At 54.1% G+C, this 24233-nt stretch overlaps 1 protein-coding gene across 1 annotated transcript in view; it reads right to left on the reverse strand.

The window, feature by feature from the left end:
• LOC144674050 (equilibrative nucleobase transporter 1-like) overlaps positions 1-23516 on the reverse strand; it is a gene marked incomplete at its 3' end in the record, with an annotated part of 44804 nt that extends 21288 nt beyond the window's left edge. Inside the window, exons 1-2 of the mRNA XM_078535589.1 lie at positions 23385-23516; positions 5456-5702 (exon numbers count right to left, since the gene is read on the reverse strand). Of these exons, the coding sequence (XP_078391715.1) occupies positions 5456-5645 (190 nt within the window). The remainder of the gene's footprint in view (positions 1-5455; positions 5703-23384) is intronic.
• Positions 23517-24233: the final 717 nt, after the last annotated feature.

The raw sequence follows: 24233 nt of genomic DNA on the forward strand, positions 1-24233 counted from the left end.
GGGTCAGTACTGAGGGAGTGCTGCACTGTCGGAGGGTCAGTACTGAGGGAGTGCTGCACTGTCAGAGGGTCAGTACTGAGGGAGAGTCGCACTGTCGGAGGCTCAGTACTGAGGGAGTGCTGCACTGTCGGAGGGACAGTACTGAGGGAGTGCTGCACTGTCGGAGGGTCAGTACTGAGGGAGTGCTGCACTGTCAGAGGGTCAGTACTGAGGGAGTGCCGCACTGTCGGAGGGTCACTAATGAGGGAGCACTGCACTGTCGGAGGGTCAGTACTGAGGGAGTGTCGCACTGTGGGAGGGTCAGTACTGAGGGAGTGCTGCACTGTCAGAGGGTCAGTACTGAGGGACAGCCGCCCTGTCGGAAGGTCAGTACTGAGGGAGTGCTGCACTGTCAGAGGGTCAGTACTGAGGGACAGCCGCACTGTCGGTGGGTCAGTACTGAGGGAGCGCCGCACTGTCGGAGGGTCAGTACTGAGGGAGTGCCGCACTGTCAGAGGGTTAGGACTGAGGGAGTGCTGCAGTGTTGGAGGGTCAGCACTGAGGGAGTGCTGCACTGTCGGAGGGTCAGTTCTGAGGGGCTGCTGCACAGTCAGAGGTTCAGTACTGAGGGATTGCCGTACCATTGGAGGGTCAGTACTGAGGGATTGCTGAACTGTCAGAAGGTCAGTACTGAGGGAGTGCTGCACTGTCGGAGGGTCAGTACTGAGGGAGTGCTGCACTGTCGGAGGGTCAGTACTGAGGGAGTGCCGCACTGTCAGAGGGTCAGTACTGAGGGAGCGCAGCACTGTCGGAGGGTCAGTACTGAGGGAGTGCCGCACTGTCAGAGGGTCAGTACTGAGTGAGTGCTGCACTGTCGGAGGGTCAGTACTGAGGGAGTGCTGCACTGTTGGAGGGTCAGTACTGAGGGAGCGCTGCACTGTTGGAGGGTCAGTACTGAGGGAGTGCTGCACTGTCGGATGGTCAATACTGAGGGAGCGCCACACTGTTGGAGGGTAAGTACTGAGAGAATGCTGCACTGTCAGAGGGTCAGTACTGAGGGAGTGCTGCACTGTCGGATGGTCAGTACTGAGGGAGTGCTGCACTGTTGGCGGGTCATTACTGAGGGAGTGCTGCACTGTTGGAGGGACAGTACTGAGGGAGTGCCGCACTGTCGGAGGGTCAGTACTGAGGGAGTGCTGCACTGTTGGAGGGACAGTACTGAGGGAGTGCCGCACTGTCGGAGGGTCAGTACTGAGGGAGTGCTGCACTGTTGGAGAGACTGTACTGAGGGAGTGCTGCACTGTCGGATGGTCAATACTGGGGGACTGCCGCACTATTGGAGGGTCAGTACTGAGGGAGTACCGCACTGTTGGAGGGTCAGTACTGAGGGAGTACTGCACTGACAGAGGGTCAGTACTGAGGGAGTGCCACAGTGTCAGAGGGTCAGTACTGAGGGAGCATTGCACTGTCGGAGGTTGAGTGCTGATGGAGCGTTGCACTGTTGGAATGTCAGTACTGAGGGAGCGCCACACTGTCAGAGGGTCAGTACTGAGGGAATGCTGCACTGTCAGAGGGTCAGTACTGAGGGAATGCTGCACAGTTAGAGGGTCAGTTTTGAGGGATTGTTGCACAGTCAGAGGGTCAGCACTGAGGGAGTGCCGCACTGTCGGAGGGTCAGTACTGAGAAAACGCTCCCTCATTGGATGCCCAGTGCTGGGGCAGTGCTGCACTGGCTGAGGTGCTGCCTTTTGAAGGACACATTAAGCTGGTGGCCCATTTGCCTCTTCACTCGAACGTCAAAGTGCCCTTGACCACTATCTGGAATAAACTCCGAGCCACAGCTGGGGGCCCTGGTCAGTATTTACCACTCAGTCCCGATGGGATAAAGTAAGACCACCGTCATTTTGAAAGTGTCCGGACAGGCTGGGAGAGTGGCTAATAAATCTTCCAGCGCCACAGCTTTCATAGAGGACCAGAGATCGGCAGGGTAACTCTTTCGAGTTATCAGCAGATCGCATGTAACTCTTTCGAGTACATTCACAGTTCTTGGTTTTCCGGGAGTGGGACATGAACCCACAACCTTCTGATTCAAAGGCGAGGGCGCTATGAACTGAGCCACAGCTGACACAAGGCGGACATGGTACAAAGCGCTGTCTGGGCCTCAACCACAGCACTGCCTCCGGCCCCAGGCACCCCCACATTTTGGGATGGGTGTGGAGGGTAAGGGAAAAGGAGAATCACTCCTGGGATGAGGGACGTAGGGTTACCCAGACACTGGATGGGCCTGGTCCTGATCCGCTTGGGGAACGGAGACTGGACAGAGGGGCTCAATAGGACGAGGAGTCCGAGCGGAGGAGTTCGGGAGGGGAAAACATTCCCGCCGCCGGGTGGTTCGTGTCCGGGAACGAGCGTAGGGGTGGGGGAGGGGAGGCCGGGTCGGTCATGGCTTTCCAAAGGGGTGGAGGGGGATGGGTTTGTGTGTGGGGTGGGGGTGGGTGGCTGGGGTGAGTTGGTTTTGCGGGGAACGATGGGTGGAACAGAAAGCCAATCCTTCGCTGCGACGATGATTCAGTATTGATCCCGTGAACGGTCGTTGGATCTTGCTGTGCACAAATCGGCGGTTCTGATTGCAACGCCTCAAAACGAGCTCCGTTGGCTGTCGGGCCCTCTCTCTCTCTCCCTCTCTCTCTCTCTCTCTCCCTCTCTCTCTCGCGCGAATGGAGCAAGATAAACGCATGTCTTTATTTCCCTTCTCTCTCACCGTCTCTCTCTCTCTCTCTCTCTCTCTCTCTGTTTTAACCTTCCTCTATCGCTCCGTCTCTCTCTGTCTTCCGGTCTCTCCGGCCTCCCACCCTCCTCCTCCTCCCCTCTCTCCCGGAGGCCACTCTCTCCCCGCCACCTCCCCCCAAACCCGCCTCTCACCCCTCTACACCTCCCCTCTTCTCCTCCCCTCCCCCAACCCGCCTCTCACCCCTCTACACCTCCCCTCTTCTCCTCCCCTCCCCAAACCCGCCTCTCACCCCTCTACACCTCCCCTCTTCTCCTCCCCTCCCCAAACCCGCCTCTCACCCCTCTACACCTCCCCTCTTCTCCTCCCCTCCCCCAAACCCGCCTCTCACCCCTCTACACCTCCCCTCTTCTCCTCCCCTCCCCCGAACCCGCCTCTCACCCCTCTACACCTCCCCTCTTCTCCTCCCCTCCCCTGCCCCTCTCACCCCTCTACACCTCCCCTCTTCTCCTCCCCTCCCCAAACCCGCCTCTCGCCCCTCTGCACCTCCCCTCTTCTCCTCCCCTCCCCTGCCCCTCTCACCCCTCTACACCTCCCCTCTTCTCCTCCCCTCCCCCAACCCGCCTCTCACCCCTCTACACCTCCCCTCTTCTCCTCCCCTCCCCAAACCCGCCTCTCACCCCTCTACACCTCCCCTCTTCTCCTCCCCTCCCTAAACCCGCCTCTCACCCCTCTACACCTCCCCTCTTCTCCTCCCCTCCCCCAAACCCGCCTCTCACCCCTCTACACCTCCCCTCTTCTCCTCCCCTCCCCCAAACCCGCCTCTCACCCCTCTACACCTCCCCTCTTCTCCTCCCCTCCCCCAAACCCGCCTCTCACCCCTCTACACCTCCCCTCTTCTCCTCCCCTCCCCCAAACCCGCCTCTCACCCCTCTACACCTCCCCTCTTCTCCTCCCCTCCCCTGCCCCTCTCACCCCTCTACACCTCCCCTCTTCTCCTCCCCTCCCCAAACCCACCTCTCGCCCCTCTGCACCTCCCCTCTTCTCCTCCCCTCCCCTTCTGCCCCTCTCACAACCTCCCCGCTCGCCCCAACAATGTCCCTTTTCCCTTCATTCTCCCTTTCCCTGCTACTCCGCTCCCCCTCTCTATCTCTCTCTCTCTCTCTCTGCATCTCTCGACAAGACCTTATATTTGTGTCTTTCTGTCTCTGTCTCTCCCTCCCCTCTCTCTTCATCCCTCCCCTGTGCCATTCCTCTCTCACCTTCTCTCTCTACCTCTCTTTTCCTCCCTATCTCTCTCTCCCTCTCTATTTCACTCTCCCTCTCTCCCCCACGTGTTATTCTCCTATATCTCTCCCCTTCTCTCTCCCTCCCTCTCTCTCTCTCTCTTTCACACTCCCTCCCACCCCAACACGTGTGCTATCCCTCTTTCTCGCTCTCTCACGCTCCTTCTCTCTCTCCCCCTCTCTCTTTCTCCTTCACATTCCCTCTCTCCCCAGACACGTGTTATTCCTATGTCTCTCTCTCTCCTTCTCTCTCTCCATCTCTCCGTCTTTCTTTTTCACACTCCCTTTCTCCCCCAGAAATAGGTATTATTCGTCTCTATCTTTCTCCCTCTCTCTCTCTTCCCTCCCCTTCTCTCTCCCCTTCTCTCTTCCTCCCTCCCTCTCTCTCTTTCTCTTTCACACTCCCTCCCATCCTAGACACGTGTGTTAATCTCTCTCTCTCTCTCTCTCCTTCTCTCTCTCCATATCTCTCTCTTTCTCTTTCACACTCCCTCTCTCCCCCCGACCCTGTGTTATTTCTCTCTCTCTCTCTCTCCCCCTCTCTCTCCATCTCTCCATCTTTTTGTTTCACACTCCCTTTCTCCCCCAGAAACAGGTGTTATTCCTTTCTCTCTCTCTCTCGTTCTCTTTCGCACTCCCTCTCTCCCCCCGACCCCTGTGTTATTTCTCTCTCTCTCTCTCCCCCTCTCTCTCTGCATTTCTCCGTCTTTTTGTTTCACACTCCCTTTCTCCCCCAGAAACAGGTATTATTCCTCTCTCTCTCTCTCGTTCTCTTTCACACTCCCTCTCTCCCCCAGACCCATGTGTTATTTCTCTCTCTCTCCCCCTCTCTCTCTCCATTTCTCCGTCTTTTTGTTTCACACTCCCTTTCTCCCCCAGAAACAGGTGTTATTCCTTTCTCTCTCTCTCGTTCTCTTTCGCACTCCCTCTCTCCCCCCGACCCCTGTGTTATTTCTCTCTCTCTCTCTCTCCCCCTCTGTCTCTCCATTTCTCCGTCTTTTTGTTTCACACTCCCTTTCTCCCCTAGAAACAGGTATTATTCCTCTCTCTCTCTCTCGTTCTCTTTCACACTCCCTCTCTCCCCCCGACCCCTGTGTTATTTCTCTCTCTCTCTCCCTCTCTCTCTCTGCATTTCTCCGTCTTTTTGTTTCACACTCCCTTTCTCCCCCAGAAACAGGTATTATTCCTCTCTCTCTCTCTCTCTCTCTCTCTCTCTCCCTCTTTCTCTTTCGCACTCCCTCTCTCTCTCTCTCTCCCTCTCTCCCTCTTTCTCTTTCGCACTCCCTCTCTCTCTCTCTCTCTCCCTCTCTCCCTCTTTCTCTTTCGCACTCCCTCTCTCTCTCTCTCTCTCTCTCCCTCTCTCCCTCTTTCTCTTTCGCACACCCTCTCTCTCTCTCTCTCCCCAGACACGCGTGCTATTCCTCTCCCTCCCCCTCGTTTCTTCTCTCCCCTGTACACTTACGGGTGCCGTTCCTCTCTCCGGACTCGCTGGCGTTGTGCAGTGGGAGGCAGAGGTCGGAGAAGTACCCCTCCTTCTTGAGCACGAAGACCAGCGAGGCCCAGCCAAAGATGGCGCCCGCAAAGCCGATACATTCGAACAGCCCGGTGGCAAAGGTCAAGTACCGTTTCACCCTCTCGGTCAGTGGTAACATTTGTCCCGGCTGTTGGAAAACCCCCTTCACCGTCCGAAGAAATTCCCGTCTGTGAGTCTGAAAGAAAGAAATCCCCGTTTACAAAGCGTGTCCCGACATTCCGGCCACTTCCCGATACACATGGATGATGAGAGAGGACGATTTGCATGTGGCCTGTGTGACAGGAAACAGCTGTCGACCGGGGCCACCAAACACCACAGGGAACAAGGCCATCATGGCCCCGGGACATCTGCATTGGTCACTGCGGTCGAGCAAGACAGAGGGAGGCCGGAGCTACATTCCCTACCCGACTTCCGATAATATCGTGGGAATGTCAGTAAGTGCTCAGGGCTGAGCCTCCGACTGTGCAGCGCTCCCTCAGTACTGTCCCTCCGATAGTGCAACATTCCCTCAGTACTGACCCTCCGACAGTGCAGCACTCCCTCAGTACTGACACTCCGACAGTGCGGCACTCCCTCAGTACTGACCCTCCGACAGTGCGACACTCCCTCAGTACTGACCCTCCGACAGTGCAGCACTCCCTCAGTACTGACCCTCCGACAGTGCAGCACTCCCTCTCTACTGACCCTCCTACAGTGCAGCACTCCCTCAGTACTGACCCTCAACAGTGCAGCACTCCCTCAGTACTGACCCTCCAACAGTGCAGCACTCCCTCTGTACTGACCCTCCTACAGTGCAGCATTCCCTCAGTACTGACCCCCCGACAGTGCAGCACACCCTCAGTACTGACACTCCGACAGTGCGGTGCTCCCTCAGTACTGACCCTCCGACAGTGCAGCACTCCCTCAGTACTGACACTCCGACAGTGCGGTGCTCCCTCAGTACTGACCCTCCGACAGTGCGGCACTCCCTCCGTGCTGACCCTCCGACAGTGCAGCACTCCCTCAGAACTGACCCTCCGACAGTGCGGCACTCCCTCAGCACTGACCCACCGACAGTGCGGCTCTCCCTCAGTACTGACCCTCCGACAGTGCAGCACTCCCTCAGTACTGACCCTCCGACAGTGCAGCACTCCCTCAGTACTGACCCTCCGACAGTGCGGCACTCCCTCAGTACTGACCCCCCGACAGTGCGGCTCTCCCTCAGTACTGACCCTCCGACAGTGCAGCACTCCCTCAGTACTGACCCTCCGACAGTGCTGCACTCCCTCAGAACTGACCCCCCGACAGTGCGGCACTCCCTCAGTACTGACCCTCCGACAGTGCGGCACTCCCTCAGTACTGACCCTCCGACAGTGCGGCACTCCCTCAGTACTGACCCTCTGACAGTGCGGCTCTCCCTCAGTACTGACCCTACCACAGTGCGGCGCTCCCTCAGTACTGACCCTCCGACAGTGCGGCACTCCCTCAGTACTGACCCTCCGACAGTGCTGCACTCCCTCAGAACTGACCCCCCGATAGTGCGGCACTCCCTCAGTACTGACCCTCCGACAGTGCAGCACTCCCTCAGTACTGACCCTCCGACAGTGCAGCACTCCCTCAGTACTGACCCTCCGACAGTGCTGCACTCCCTCAGTACTGACCCTCCGACAGTGCGGCACTCCCTCAGTACTGACCCTCCGACAGTGCGGGACTCCCTCAGCACTGACCCTCCGACAGTGCTGCACTCCCTCAGTACTGACCCACCGACAGTGCGGCTCTCCCTCAGTACTGACCCTACGACAGTGCGGCTCTCCCTCAGTACTGACCCTCCGACAGTGCAGCACTCCCTCAGTACTGACCCTCCGACAGTGCTGCACTCCCTCAGAACTGACCCCCCGACAGTGCGGCACTCCCTCAGTACTGACCCTCCGACAGTGCGGCACTCCCTCAGTACTGACCCTCCGACAGTGCGGCACTCCCTCAGTACTGACCCTCTGACAGTGCGGCTCTCCCTCAGTACTGACCCTACCACAGTGCGGCGCTCCCTCAGTACTGACCCTCCGACAGTGCGGCGCTCCCTCAGTACTGACCCTCCGACAGCGCCGCACTCCCTCAGTACTGACCCTCCGACAGCGCCGCGCTCCCTCAGTACTGACCCTCCGACAGTGCGGCGCTCCCTCAGTACTGACCCTCCGACAGTGCAGCACTCCCTCAGTACTGACCCTCCGACAGTGCGGCACTCCCTCAGTACTGACCCTCCGACAGTGCAGCACTCCCTCAGTATTGACCCTCCAACAGTGCAGCGCTACCTCAGTACTGACATTCTGACAGTGCAGCACTCCCTCAGTACTGACCCTCTGACAGTGCAGCACTCCCTCAGTACTGTCCCCCTGACAGTGCGGCACTCCCTCAGTACTGACCCTCCGACAGTGCGGCATTCCCTCAGTACTGTCCCCCTGACAGTGCGGCACTCCCTCAGTACTGACCCTCCGACAGTGCGGCACTCCCTCAGCACTGACCCTCCGACAGTGCTGCACTCCCTCAGTACTGACCCTCCGACAGTGCTGCACTCCCTCAGTACTGACCCTCCGACAGTGCGGCGCTCCCTCAGCACTGACCCTCCGACAGTGCTGCACTCCCTCAGTACTGACCCTCCGACAGTGCGGCACTCCCTCAGTACTGACCCTCCGACAGTGCGGCGCTCCCTCAGTGCTGACCCTCTGAGAGTTCAGGATGGAATGGGCCTTTATGAATTGCATGCTGCTCCATGAGGTTGTCATGACAACAGTCCTTTCTTGGCTAAGCCATGAATTCACTTGGACGCTGAACAGGCTGTGGAAACTGTCAACATAACAAATACTCCAGCTGCTTGACATGGTACCTCCGAGCGTCCGTGATCTTTGTGATAGTTTTAGCTGTGTCCTCAGCTCCACCACCTCTATTTATGCATTACAGCCAAACCGGCGGAGAGGCCAAGAGAGGGGTGTATAGGGCAGGGGGGAGGTGGGAGCGGCAGACAGAGTGGGAGAGATGTCTGGGGTAAGGGAGAACAAATAGTTAAAGGGAGAAGGTTCGAGAGCGACCGTGCTGAGGGTTTGCCTAGCTGCCCGGTGACAAATCGCTCTCAGAATCCGCGCTCTGCTTTGCAAGTCCATGGACAAGGCGCTTCGGTAGACCAACCTTTCACACGGCTTCTCACGACACCGCGCTGAATGATATCGTATATTTTTACCAGTCGGACTTTCCTAAATGCCCCCAGCGTGTTTGCCTTTGCTATGTCTTCACTGCGCTGTCCTGCCAACAGATCAGCAAGTTGTGGATTAACGAGGGAAGAGAGTTCACAGAACCACATGGCGCAGAAGAGGCCCTTCGGCCCATCGAGTCTGCCCCGACACGTGAGAAACACCTGACCTACCTCCCTCATCCCATTGACCGGCACTCGGCCCCATCGCCTTGAACGTGATGACGTGCCAAGTGCTCATCCAGGTACCTTTATTAAAGGATGTGAGGCTAACCCACCTCCACCACCCTCCCAGGCAGCGCATTCCAGACCCTCACCACCCTCTGGGTAAAAAAGTTTTTCCTAACATCCCCCCCTAAACCTCCTGCCCCTCACCTTGAGCTTATGCCCCCTCGTGACTGACCCTTCAACTAAAGGGGAACAGCTGCTCCCTATCCACCCTGTCCATGCCCCTCATAATCTTGTACACCTCGATCAGGTCGCCCCTCAGTCTTCTCTGCTCCAACGAAAACAACCCAAGTCTATCCAACCTCTCTTCACAACTGAAATGTTTCATCCCGGGCAACATCCTGGTGAATCTCCTCTGCACCCCCTCCAGTGCAATCACATCCTTCCTATAATGTGGCGACCAGAACTGCACACAGTACTCCAGCTGTGGCCTCACCGAGGGTCTATACAACTCCAACATGACCTCCCTACTTTTGTAATCAATGCCTCGATTGATCAAGGCAAGTGTCCCATATGCCTTTTTCACCACCCCACTAACATGCCCCCTCCGCCTTCAGAGATCTATGGACACACACACGCCAAGGTCCCTTTGTTCCTGTAGCTTTGAAAACTCATATGTGGGCCATTCGGCCCATCAAGTCCACACAAACCCCACCCCCCTTCCACCCCATTTATTTTAAAAACAGGCCCTCAGCGCACCCTCCGTTCCTCTCTCCGCCGTACGCTTATCCCGCCTCCCCTTAAACCCACCCGCCCTCTCTTCCCTCCGGTAGCAGGTTGCGCATTCTCACCACTGGGCGAGGAATCCGGGGTCCGGGAGGCCAAAATAAACTCCCTCCGTCGTTACCCTTGCGACCGAAATCGTGGGTCCCCGAAAGGGATAGAGCGCGGGGGAGAAGGAGGAGGGCTGATTAATCCCTCGTGTCTCTTCCTTGAGGTCACTCCACACATCATCCCACCCCCCCCAACCTCGGCCAATGTCCCGGAATAACTATGGACACGGAAAGCCGATTAATGGCGGGTTTAAAATGAACCATCATTAATTACCGTTTTCCCGGAGGGAGGCTTTCAAATTCCTGTCACTCTTTCGCGTGTTGAAGTTGTTCCTTTACACGTTCCTGAACAATCAATCCCCAACTCCAAGAGAGTCTCCAGCCGAGGGAAATTATTTAATCATTATCTATCCAGCGGTTCATAATAATATCTGGAAAACTTTGATCAACTCCTCCCATCGCTCCATTGTCCAAACTCCAGGTCGTACAACCCTCGTTTGCATAATCTCTCCCCTCCTGATGTAACCCTTCGCTACCAGGTATATCGTCCTGACATTCCAGCCCCTTCCAATGCACATCCCAAGGCCTGGTGCCCAGGATTGACCCGCGGCACTTTGGGCGCAGGTCTAACTCAAATTAAAAAAGCAGGAAATGCTGGGAGCGCCCGGCAGGTCAGGCAGCAACGGTGACGAGTGAGAAACCGAGTTAATGTTACCAGCAAGTATTTCGCTTTAGTGATTATGGTCTAGGTGAGGTCGGCCTCCTGCGCCCTTGTATCCTCATCCCCTAGGTGCAAAAGATGCAGCACCCCCCCTTAAACTTTTTCACTGTAGTCGTTTTTAGTAGCGCAGGGGGAACTCGAGTACTGCTGAAAAAAGACATCCTGTCAAAGCTTTTTGTCTTGCACTCATCAGGACAATGGCAAGAATACCAACGACAGGGGAAGCAGCAACTTTCTACCGTGTGAGAAGAGATTGGTCGGCAAGTGGACCCTGATTGGTAGAAGTGTTGCCATGGGGAATGCGCCAGTTAACGGTGACTGACAGTTAACGGCAAAAGACCGTGCGAAATGTAAACCAGGCAGCCTGATTGGTCACAGCATCACCCTGAGGAATGGACCAGTGAATGGCTGGTCACTTGTCCCGTTGGGCTGGCACAGGCGCGATGCGTGCGCAGTGTTCGTTCTGCCTGCAAAAGAACAGGGCCCCGTGTATTAATATATGTAGCTTCCAGTACACCTCGCAAATGCACCGCGCTGCCTGACTGACGATCCCAAATTGGTTGTCAGTGTGATTTTTAGCACGCTGGGGATCATTTGGCAAATGTTGTCCGATCGCGGAATGGCGCCTGATGTTGGGCGCTGTGCGTTTTGAGTTTTTGCGGGCGCCGGGGGGGGGTGGTTGGGTAGGGTCTGTGCCCTGCCCGTTGAGAAGAGCGGCTGGGACATGCGGTGTGATAGGATCCACCAGTCTCGGGGACGTACGGCCTACACACTTAGCTTCACACCGGCACTGAAATTCATATCGCCCGTTGCCCTATTCGTGCGGTAGGCAGAACACCCTATGGGCTTGGCGGCAGCTTCCTGTGGGTGGCGGATACCACGCGTGTTGCGTGCTCACCAGCGTGAAGCAGCATGCTTCACCTGCTGCACAAGTGTTCCGGACCCCTCGCCCTCCCAGGGTAACCCGGGTGAGTTTCGGGGGGGGGGCCGAAGGGAACAGCCTTAGGCCCATCCACGAGTTTGGGCGGCACACACCAGGAATTGGTCTGACCAGGGCAGCCATTACCCCACGGGGACATTCTGTTCCACCTCAGGGTATTTCAATGACCCAAGTCGCTGGATGTCCACGGTCCTACCACCTCCCACTGTCTATAGCTGGGGTCTTCTTGGGCGTTTCATAAGCACTTTCTCAATATATTTTTGGCCCAACGCCTTAACTGATACCCCGGGATATGCATTTCCTGAGTACCCAATCTGGGCAACTGGATATCTTGATCATGTATATCTTGGCGCCGCATTAGTACGATTAAGTGTTTCTCAAGACCTTTAGCACAGCGCACAACAAAATTGGCAGTGCAAAGTGCCTTGTTTACCTCTTAACAGCCGCTCAAAGTCCTTGGTCTTGTAATGAATTAATAATAACGAGAATAAATTAAACCTAAGCCCGATTGCCAGGTTTTGATAAGCATTGGCGCGCCCTTTTGACCTTGTCTCGCCCTCTGAGGGAGGTGGGGTAGCGCTGGCAAGGCCGGCACTCGTCGCCCACCCCCTAATTGCCCTTGAACTGGGTGCCTTGCTTGGCCATTTCGGGCGGGGGGGTGGGGGGCAGTGAAGAGTCAGCCACTGCTGTGGGTCTGGAGTCACGTGTAGGCCAGACGGGGTAAGGAAGGCAGATTTCCTTCCCGTCAAGGACATCAGTGAATCAGACTGGCTTTTTTTTTTAATGACAATTGATGATAGTGTCTTGGTCGCCCTGACTGAGACTAAGCTTTATAATTCCAGATCTATTGATCAGGTCTGAATTTCCCCCAGGCGCCCTGGTGGGATTGGAACCTGTGCCCCCAGAGTATTGGCCTGGGCCTTTGGGTTACCAGCCCAGCGACATTGGCGCTATGACACCATCTCCCCGTCTCCCCATTATTTTACGAAAGCCCTTTCTATTTCCTACGACCCTCTCTCCTTGTTTATAATCCACCAAGTTTCTGAACTTAAATTCTGTCCCCCATCAGGGAAGACAGTCCATGTCCAAATGCAGCAAGACCTGGACAATATCCAGGCTTTGGGCCGACAAGTGGGCAAGTAACATTCACACCACATAAGTGCCAGGCAATGACCATCTCCGACAAGGGAGAATCCAACCATTGCCCCTTGATGTTCAATAGCATTACCATCACTGAATCCCCCACTATCAACATCTTGGGGGGTTACCATTGACCAGAAACTGAACTGGACCAGCCATATAAATACTGTGGCTACAAGAGCAGGTCAGAGGCTGGGAATCCTGCAGCGAGTAACTCACATCCTGACTCCCCAAAGCCTGTCCACCATCTACAAGGCACAAGTCAGGAGTGTGATGGGATACTCCCCACTTGCCTGGATGAGTGCAGCTCCCACAACACTCGAGAAGCTCGACACCATCCAGGACAAAGCAGCCCCAGGGCTGAATTATTAGCATAGAGAATGGTGAGAATGTCTTTTTTATTCATTCACGAGGTGTGGGTTTCGCTGGCCGGGCCCAGCATTTATTGCCCCATCCCTAATTGCCCCTTGAGAAGGTGGTGGGTGAGCTGCCTTCTTGAACCGCTGCAGTCCCCATGTGGTGTAGGTACACCCACAGCGCTGTTAGGGAGGGAGTTCCAGGATTGTGACCCAGCGACAGTGAAGGAACGGCCGATATACTTCCAAGTCAGGATGGTGAGTGGCTCGGAGGGGAACTTCCAGGTGGTGGAAGGTGAAAGGATTTTTTTTAAATGTTCTGGCGTCCACTCACAGGCGAAGGGTGTAATTCCCGTTGAGATGGAGATGGGTTAGATGAGTAGAATGTGTGGCTGTACTCTCTGTTTTAAGATAATGAGATCGGATCACATCGTAACATAAATGGTGCAGCCATTTAGTCCTGACGTTGGGAGAAGGGTCCTCACTCAGAGAGGTGTGGAGCGTTGAAATTCTCCAGCACAGCTATGGATCTTCAGTCGTGGAGAATGTGCAAGACCGAGATTAACATATGTTTTTTTTATTCATTCATGGGATGGTGGGCGTCACTGGCTAGGCCAGTATTTATTGCCCTTGTTCAGACGGGGCATTTTAAGAGTCAACCACGTTGCTGTGGGTCTGGAGTCACATGTAGGCCCAGACCGGGTAAGGGACAGCAGATTTCCTTCCCTAAAGGGGCATTAGTGAACCAGATGGGGTTTTTACAACAATCGAACACGGTCTTCATTAGACTTGTAATTCCAGGCTTTATAATGAATTGAAAGTCAAACCATGGACCGAGGTGGGATTCGAACCCGGGTCCCCAGAGCATTAACCCTGGGTCTCTGAATGACCAGCTCAGCGACAATACCACCTCCCCATAAATAGATATATTTTTCAGCCCCATGTGGGGTTAAGGGACGTGGGGATAGTGCCAGGAGTTGGAGTTGATGTGGAAGAGTTGCCAAGACAGAAACTAGAAACAGAAACTGTTTCTGAATGGACTCCTACTTGCTCCCATTTCGTGGGCCCTTGAATAAAACACAACCTGACTCCGGGGCTGCGAGCGATGTCACAGCTGGCTCCCCCTCCTCAGTGTGCCCCCCCAACAAAGGTTTTATTTAAAATCCTCTCCCCCCCCATGGATAGCTTTTCCCAATCCAAATCTATCTGCTCTCCATAAGGAGCCAACTTAACCAGGCTTTCTTCAGTCAAAGGAAGAGTAAGTTTATTAATTACTAAAACCTGAGGACAAAGACACACACAGACACACAGACAGACACACACAGACACACAGACAGACACACACACACACACACACACAGACACACACACACACACACACACAGACACACACACACACAGACACACACACACACACACAGACACACACACAGACACACACACACACAGACAGACACACACACACACACACACAGACACACACACACACACACACACAGACACACACACACACAGACACACAGACACACACACACAGACACACACACACAGACACACACACACACACACACAGACACACACACACACACACACACACAGACACATACACACACACACACAGACACATACACACACACAGACACACACACACACACAGACACATACACACACACACACAGACACATACACACACACACACAGACACACACGCAAACACACATGCACACACGTACACGGATACACACATGCACACAGGCACAAAGACATTGCCACACACACACATGCAAACACACATGCACACAGATACACACACGCACAAAGACATAGACACATAAACGCACTTGTAAACACACACAAGCACACACACACATGGACACACACACACACTTGCACAGACACACACATGCACACTGACACACATACACGCACACACACACATAGACACACACGCACACAGACACACACATACACACACTGATGCACATACACACACACACTCACATGCACACACACACACACATCAGAAAATGAGCAGCTGAGAATGCAAATAAAAGTTTAAAAAGAATATACAAAACAGTCCTTGGCTTGTCCACGCGGCATAGATGGAGGCACGTTACCTGACCGTTAAGTTGGGTGATTTCGGTCGAGCTGACTTTGGCAGTTTCGAAGTCGGCTGGAGACACTTGCTGACTGGTCCCAGAGGGAGGAATCCTGGTTCTCTGCAGGGTAGCCGGAGTGGCCATCCTGCTTCTTTCTCATTGCTGCCCCTCTCTGCTGGAACACATTTGCCTCCAGCGAGAGAGAGAGATCCTTCTTGCTTCTTTCTTCTTCAGCCAGCTTCTTTAACCCATTTTCTCTGATTTTTAAAAAAAATTCATTCATGGGATGTGGGCGTCGCTGGCTGGGCCCAGCATTTATTGCCCATCCCGCTAATTTCCCTTGTTCAGAGGGGCATTTAAGAGTCAACCACATGGCTGTGGGTCTGGAGTCACGTGTAGGCCCAGACCAGGCCAGGTAATGGACAACAGATCTCCGAAAGGACATCAGTGAAACCAGGTGAGTTTTTCTGACAAGCGGCAATGGTTTCATGGTCATCGTTGGACATTGAAATTCCAGGTTCTTTTTAACTGAATTCAAATTTCACCATCTGCCATGGTGGGGTTTGAACCCAGGTCCCCAGAGCTTTACCACGATGTCACCACTTCTCCCTAATCCTCTGACCATCAATGCCAATAACTGCCCCCAGAGAGGTGGGTTACATAGAAACGTAGAAACTAGGAGCAGGAGTAGGCCATTTGGCCCTTTGAGTCTGCTCCGCCATTCAATATGATCATGGCTGACCCTCTATCTCAACGCCATATTCCCGCTTTCTCTCCATACCCCTTGGTACCCCTAATACCCCAAAATTTATCAGTTTCTTTCCTGAATATACTCAGTGACCCGGCCTCCACAATCTTCTGTGGTAGAGAATTCCACAGGTTGTCCACCCTCTGAGTGAAGAAATCTTTCCTCATCTCAGTCCTAAATGGCCTGGCCTCGTATCCTGAGACTGTGGCCCCTGGTTCTAGACTCCCCCAACCAAGGGAAACATCCTCCCTGCATCCAGTCTGTCTAGCCCTGTTAGGATTTTATACATTTCAATCAGATCCCCTCTCATTTTTCTAAACTCTAGTGAATACCGGCCCAGTCGAACCAATCTCTCCTCGTACGACAGTCTTGCTATCCCCGGAATCAGCCTAGTGAACCTTCACTGCAGTCCCTCTATGGCAAGTACATCCTTTCTTAGGTAAGGAGGCCAAAACTGCACACAATACTCCAGGTGTGGTCTCACCAAGGCCCTGTACAGCTGCAGTAAGACATCCCTGCTCCTGTACTCAAGTCCTCTCACAATGAAGGCCAACACACCATTTGCCTTCCTAACTGCTTAGCTGCACCTGCCTGTTTACTCTCAGTGACTGGTGCACAAGGACACCCAGATCCCTTTGTACATCCACATTTCCCAATGTATCCCCATTTAAATAATACTCTGCCTTTCTGTTTTTAACACTGAGGCATATAACTTCACATTTATCCACGTTATACTGCATCTGCCATGTGTTTGCCCACACACACAACTTGTCTAAATCGCCCAGAAGCCTCCTCGCATCCTCCTCACAACTCACAACCCCGCCCAGTTTCGTGTCATCAGCAAACTTGGAAATATTGCTTTTGGTTCCCTCATCCACGTCATTGATATATATTGTGAATAACTGGGGGCCCAAGCACTGATCCCTGCGGTACACCACTAGTCACCGCCTGTCACCCGGAAAAAGACCCATTTATTCCCACTCTCTGTTTCTGGTCTGTTAACCAATTCCCAATCCATGCCAGTATATTACCCCCAATCCCATTGGCTTTAATTTTGCCCACTAGCCTCTTATGTGGGGCCTTATCAAAAGCCTTCTTGAAATCCAAATACACCACATCCACTGGTTCTCCTTTATCTATTCTACTAGTTACATCCTCAAAAAACTCCAGGAGATTAATTAAGCATGATTTCCCTTTCATAAACCCATGTTGACTTTGTCTAATCCCCTTAATGCTTTCCAAAGCGTTCTGTTACCACGTCTTTTATAATAGACTCTAGCATTTTGCCCACTACTGATGTTTGGCTAACTGGCATGCATTTCTGTTTTTCTCTCTCCCTCCTTTTTTAAATAGTGGGGTTACATTTGCCACCCTCCAATCTGTGGGAACTGCTCCAGAGTCTATAGAATCTCGGAAGATGACCACCAATGCATCCAATATTTCCAGGGCTACTTCCTTTAGTGCTCTGGGGTGTAGATTATCGGACCCTGGGGATTTTTCAGCCTTTAACCCCATTAATTTCTCTAGCACCATTTTTTTTTACTAATACTGATTTTCTTCCATTCCTCCCTCTCACTGGACGCTTAGTTCCCTAACATTTCAAAGTTAATTTAAAATAACAGCAGATCTACTAACCCAAAGTGACACAGTTTGGTAGAATCGATCCCTTTGGTCTCAGTATATAGAACGCCTCCCGTTCTTCTGTCAAGTGAACAAAATCACGGGGGAAGAGGAGAGGCGAGCGATTCTCTTCAGTGCTTGTGGGAGCAAAACCTACAGTTTGATTCGCAGTTTGATGGCACCCAGTACCCCAGATCCAAATAATTTTAGGGAATTGGCGAAGGGGCATTTTCAGTCACGATGCAGAGGTTCCAGCTCAATTTGCGAAATGGAGTCCCGGGCGAGACAGTTGCTAGCTATGCGGTGAACCCGAAGCGACTCGTGGAACATTGCAAGCTCGGCGAGGCTCTGAGTGACCACGCTCAGAGATTGTTTAGTGTGCGGTGTGATAGGAGAGGATTGCTGGCTGAAGCGGATCTGGGTTTTAAGAAGGCGTTAGAAATAGCGCTGGCAATGGAAAGCACTGTAAGAGATTCACAAGCAACGCACAAGGGACACAAAATGGTGCCGTGCTCCAAACCGGGCAGGAAGAGTCAGCCGAAAGTGGCGGGAGAGAGCGAGATTCCACCGCAAAGCGGGAAACGACCCCCCACCTAGCCGAAAAATAATTTAAGCAGCTAAATCAAAGAGAACCAACGTTGGCCTTTGGGGGGGTGGAGGGGAAGCCCAAAAAGAGGCTTTCATGAAAGTGAAAAAGCTCTGACACTCATCCGATCTGTTAGTGCACGATGACCAGGTGAGAGGACTTGGTGCTAACGTGCGATGCCTCTCCCTGTCGAGTGGGGAGCGGCACCATCTCATGGAAGCGACGATGGCACAGAGCGGCCAATAGGCTACCTGTCCAGGGCGCTGGCCGCAGCTGAAAAAGGGGTATTCCCAGGTTGAACAGGAAGCTCTGCCGATCGTTTTTGGCGTAAGAAAGAATTTGACCAATCCCGCGCGCGTGGTCGGTATCAGGCCACAAACCCCTATTGGCTCTGCTTCGCGAGGAAAAGGCAAAGCCGCCCATAGCCTCGGCGAGAATACAACGATGGGCCCTAATTTTGGCAGCTCATGAAGACACCTTTGCACTCAGGCCTGGCATGCACATGGCAAATGCCGACGCCCTGCCCTTTACAAGAGAATGACCAACGTCCCGGGTTCCTCCATTTACTGTTGAATTTTCCAGCTCCCTCGCCAGCGCGCGCCAGGCAGACCCGAGGCCGGACGAGCCGGGGCCCTAGTCCTATCTCGCGGCGCGAGTCCCGAGTGGTGTTACGCGGCTAGCTCCGTTGCATCCATGGGGGAGAGCGGACTGGTCGACCCTGGGCGCGGTGAGGGCAGCTCGAGCCTTTGGAGCAGGCCTGAAGGAGTTAACGGGGTTGGGGGGGGGGGGTGGGGGAGGGATCCATCGGAGGCCAAGGCTTTCACGCTTACCTATCCGCTACAGGACGAGCCCCCACACGGACGAGCGCGGCCGCCCGCGGAATTGCCGGACGAGGGCAAGGCTGAGCCGAACGGTTCCAAATTTGGAGGGGGAAGGCAGAGAAGAGTCGAGGGAACCCCAAAAAGCCGCGCGTGACTTGTACGGCCGGGAGAGACGGTTCGCTGTTGGAGAAGCAGTCCGCGTAAAGGGTTTTTCAGCGCAGAGGGCCGAGGTGGTCACCGGGTAACGCAAGTCCGGTAAGTTCCCCCATGAACCAGCCGAAAGACTGAACTTGTAAATTTCCCATGGACCCGCGTGAATATTATAACGCCATGGGGATAAAAATGCTTGTAAACGCAACATGAACAGCAAAGTTGAAGGGGGAGGAATGTAGTAATTGTGGTTGTGTTAGACGTTGGTCTGTCCCTTTAAGGATAGTCCTGTGATGTAAGATCACATGATCTGTGCAAACCAATGTGCTGGCGGTGCACAGTCAGTGCGGAGGTAGAGATGGAGTTGAAAGCATGTGTGTAGTCGCGGCTGGCCGTGTGGTAAAGAAACCTAATGTTTCCACTGAGAAAGCTGTAACTCTGTTACAAACAGGCGACAAGGCCACACTATGACACCATTAAAAGCTAGAAAGGTAACAAGTTAGGACGGTAAAAAGCAAAGTCTCAATTAACAGTAATGGACAGTAAGAGTAAAGCTTAACTTTAACAATTAATCAGATGCCTCACAACACACCCAGAAGGTGGAAAACGTGTTAAGAACTTTGCGACTCGAAAGCCTTCACTTTTTTAATCCCCCGCGGCTCACACGCTTTCTTATCTCGGGTTAGCCTGAACGTCAAACAATAAGCGGGTCAGCTCAACCGTGTGCCGATTTCTAATCGGCTCCCGACGCCAGTCGGCATCCTCTGGGCGCCCTTGACCAATGGCCGACTCAAGGGTGAGATAGGTTGGGTAGTGAACCCATTCGCACTCCCCCCCCCCACCCCACCTCAAGGTAACTCACCAAGGTCGGGAAAGCTTCGGGCTCAGCACACCTGGAGAGATACCGTTTTACAATCCTCAGTGACTGGTGTGTTTAAAATCGAGCGTCAATTATGGGTCATTACAAAACATAAAACGTCGTGGACTTTGTCTTACTGGTTATATTGCCAGCCTCACCAATACGTCTATTGATTAATTGCTCATTCTTCAATTGTTTCACAACTGAGGTTGCCTGCTTAGCTAACGTGGCTGGTTTCCAGTAATGCAGCAACAGATTTCAGTTCATTCAAAATGTCTGCGAGATTGGTACGAAATGGCTTCTGACCCTGTTAGTTTTTCTCTCTCTGCCGAGTAACATACATTGGTTCAGACAACAGGAATGGTGGCCCCAGTAAAATCGATTTAGTTCTAAACAGCCAACACACTCCACACGGAGCCGTCTGCAAGCTCCCTCTCCCTGCCAGGGTTGCCCTGTGGTTGATGACATGGCTGTGCTGTGCACAGGCCCTGATCTCAAAAAAAAAGAGGTAAGCCTGTCAGAAGCGGTTCCCGGGGGGAGGTTTACTAGACCCGTACCAGGAATGGGCGGGCTTGTCTTATGAGGAAAGGCTGGACGGGTTAGGCTGGTATCCACTGGCATTCAGAAGGGTCAAGAGGCCAATTAAGTGAAACCTTTAAGATCCTGAGAGGGTCTCGTCTTGACAGGGTGGATGTGGAGAGGCTGTTTCCTCTTGTGGGGGGAATCTAGAGCGAGGAGCCTATTGGATCCAGTGGATTGATTTGTTGGGGGGCGCTTAAGGATCTGTGGCGCTCACTTGTGCCAGGGTGACCGAGTTGGTACACAAGACAGGTCAACAGACCATTCATGAGAGAAACCCATTCTGTTTATTTACCGCAGGAACTCAGCAGTTACACTCCTGCGCTTACAACTCAAAACCCTCTAACTCAAGACTACTGACTGCACTACTCTGCTATTGGGTACCAAGGTCATGTGATCTTACATTGCGACATGTCTCTTAAAGGTATATTACGCATCAGATTACCGCAGAGCCGCTCTTGAAGAAATGAGGGGGTCGCTCACTTAAGACAGAGATGATAAGAAATTTTCTCTCTCAGGGGGTGGTGAGTCTTTGGGAACTCTCTCCCTCAAAAGGCGGTGGAGGGCAGAGTCTTTGAATAGTGTTAAGGCCGAGGTGGATGGATTCTTGATTAAGGGGGGGGGGTGAAAGGTTATCGGGGTGTCGGCGGGAATGTGGGGTAGAGGTTACATTCAGATCGGCCCCGATCTTATTGGAGGGGGGTGCAGAGCTCGATGGGCCGAGGGGCCTACTCCTGTTCCCAATTTGTACGTTCGTATGCGACTATTAGAATTTAAACTTGTGCCGCAACCATGATTGACCAGGACAATGAAAGTAGAAACCACAGCAGACGCGTTGGCTAAACCCGGGTCAGGCGTGAGGACAGCGGATTGGCCAGAACAACGAGACCATCCGAGTGGCATCGCTTAACTATTTCAGATGACCTAAGTCCCCTTTGAGGTGTTAACAGGGGGCGGCCGACCATCCTGGATTTTCCAGGATAGCCCCAGAGTTTGGCTTTCCTCCCCACCCCCTGGATTGACCAGTCCGGCCTACCTAAGGCTTCAATTATCCCAGGTTTCTCCGTCAGCCGTGGTTTCAGGCCGGAGTTGGTGGGGTCTGCCCAGCTTTGTCGGCAAGACCCTCCAACCCCACCCTGCCCCCAACCACCTCCCCCCTCTCCGCTCCCAAGGCGGTGTGTCCCTTACTACCCTTCCTCCCCACCCCCCTCTAAAACCCCCAGCCACTCCTGAGCTGGTCACCCTGAGCCATCAAGTCGGCCATTGGGGCAAGTCTGGAGGCCGGAAGGGTCTGGCTTCAAGACCCGTCCGGCGCGGCGCGCCGAGAAACTCACAACCTGTCAGTCGGCAGCTCTCGAAGGTCAGGACTCAGACCACGGCCGGAGGGACTGTGGGGGGCCGAGTTTGGTCACCTTGGTTCTGAGAGGGTAGGGAGTCCACTGCATAACCGGAACAGTCATTGCGCCACTGGAGCACGAGCGGCCAACTGGCGTTTGGGCGACGCACTTGGACCTCGCATCAAGGGGAATTATCCTACGGCGTTTGAGGCAGCCCCCAAACCCTTCCCATCCCTGTCAGCCAGCCTGGGCTCTCGCTGGTTATAACCGAACCTGCGCGCGACGGGGTCGAAGCGAGGTCGATGGCTTCGCCTTGACTTCACTCGTAGGGCCGAACTCTGAGCGTCCAGTTGCTCTTGCCGGGACATCAAGGCCCCTCCCAGGCCCGGGCGGTCGCTCTGCAGCACGCGCCTGCCGTTGGGAAATGGCGGAAGGGGTCGGCGGGGGAGGGTGGGGTTGGGGTGGGAGTGGGGGAGGGTGGGGGCGCGGAGCTCAGTTGCTGGATACAACTTCAGAGAGTGAAAAGAAACAATCGCCGAGGGGCCGGGGAGTCGCCGACCGCACGTTGAACACAGTGAGGTTAGAAATAGGGGCAAGAGTAGGCTACACGGCCATCTTGGGCCTGCTCTGCCGTTCATCAAGATCGTGGCTAACGTTCAGCCCTATCCCTCCGTCTTTTGGTTCCAGTAGAGTGCCCATAAAACCTACCAAAGCCTGTCTTAAGTAGGCCCAATGACTGAGCGTCTGCACCTTCCAATGCGCTTAGTGACCGAGGATCCGCACCTTCGTGGGGTAGAGAGCTCCAAAGGACCCCAAACTCCCCGAGCGAAGAGATTTCCCCTCATCCGACGCTCAGGCGGCCAAGTCCAAGCCTTGGGGCCCCAGGCTCTGCGGCCAGTGGGGGTGGAGGAGGAGCCTCTCCCCCCCCCTCCGCCCCGGCCAATCCCTCTCGGGATCTCACACCTGATCGCTTCTCGACGTTCCGATCGCCGGAGCGGATATGCCCGCTCCCGCCCCGTGGGGCAACGCTGTCAAGGTGGGGGGGGAGAGGGGGAGGGGGTGGGGAGGGGCCTCTCATCCCCAGGGTTAATAGCAGGCCTGAGCTTTAGCCAATTGGACGGTGAGATTGGACGGGAGATTCGCCAAGTTCTACAGCTCCTCCCTGAATGTAGTCTGGGTCAGGGTGTAAAGACGCAGGACCTGAGGACCTACAGTGTCAAGGGAGTGCGCTCTACGACATAATTGGCCTCAGAGAAGGAATTGTAATACTGTAATACTTGATAGCCAACACACAGCGACCATAACAGTGTGAAAGTGCCGGATTGGCTGAAGAGTAATACAGTGGATTTCCTTCCATTCACCATCTCGAGGCCCTTGCGATTCTCACCATCGCTGCAAGGCTGGAGCCCCCTTCCAAACCCTATTGGACGCTAAAACACGCCTGACGGTAAGAGTATCGCGCAGGGAAATCAGAAAGAACGGGGACACGCGGGGTGAACATCAGCTCCAAGCACGTCAACTGTGGCCCAAGCCGGATACAATTATCGATGATGTAGCCAAGGTTTGTACGTTAAGTGCCAGGGGAGAAGACTCTAAACAGCCCGACGCAAAGCTCAGAAAGTAAAGGAGGCCACGGACGGGGAGTAAGGCTTAGGAATGAATCTGGGAAATACGTCTTACCAGTCCAGGTTAGCGTGGGTTCACCGATAACAAACAGGCGATCAGCTGCTGCCATTCCCACAAGGTAGCGCGTGATACATTTGGAGAGACCACACTTTCCTCGGGACAGGGTTACAATCGCCACCAAGTGAACTGGACAGGAGAGAGAGAAAAAGGAGCAGAGGTGTTACCAATACTGGAAAAGCCATCAGTTTAACAGGATCTGGACTGAAAATTTCTGCCTTGCTGCTGCGTCCAACAACGCCAACTAATTCTTTGACCTGGGCAGCCCTTCCCGAAGGAGAGGTTCTTGAAACACAATGATCGGTCGTGGATCGGGTCAATACGTGCAGGGAGTCTTTTTTTTAAAAAAAATTGTCGCCCTCAGATCCACTGGAGAGCTCGGTCATGCCTCAGGGCCAGTGGGCAATGCAGGAAGGATCTTGCCAAGAGGAAATGCAACGGGTTTTATTGGGATTTGGGATCCAATCCGATAGCCAGAAAGGCCCTGGTACGGAGGGTAGGGGCAGGTGCTGTGTTGCTTTGCCCCGAGGTGAGCCCCGGCTGCGAAGCACAATGTGGGAATGTCCAAGAGCTGTGGCCGTGAGTTGGGGCTTTGGTTCTGGGTTCCAAGAGGCAGCTGGAGACAGAGTCCATGAGGGAGGATGGGAGGGAGTCAGTAGAAAGGACATGGAGGAACTGGGAAGGGGTGGGGTTGGGGAGGGCGGGGGAGGGTTTTGTGGTGGGGGGAGGCAGCAGAGCTGGTTGCTTGAGACAGTGGACAAACTGAAGCAAGAGGTAAAGAGTTAGGTAATTCAACAGAGTGAATGGCGAGGCTGAGATTCACAGGGGGGGTGGGGGCAGGAGAAT

This window comes from Cetorhinus maximus, unplaced genomic scaffold (genome assembly GCF_964194155.1).
Source record: "Cetorhinus maximus unplaced genomic scaffold, sCetMax3.hap1.1 HAP1_SCAFFOLD_543, whole genome shotgun sequence".
In the NCBI taxonomy this organism is placed as follows: domain Eukaryota; kingdom Metazoa; phylum Chordata; class Chondrichthyes; order Lamniformes; family Cetorhinidae; genus Cetorhinus; species Cetorhinus maximus.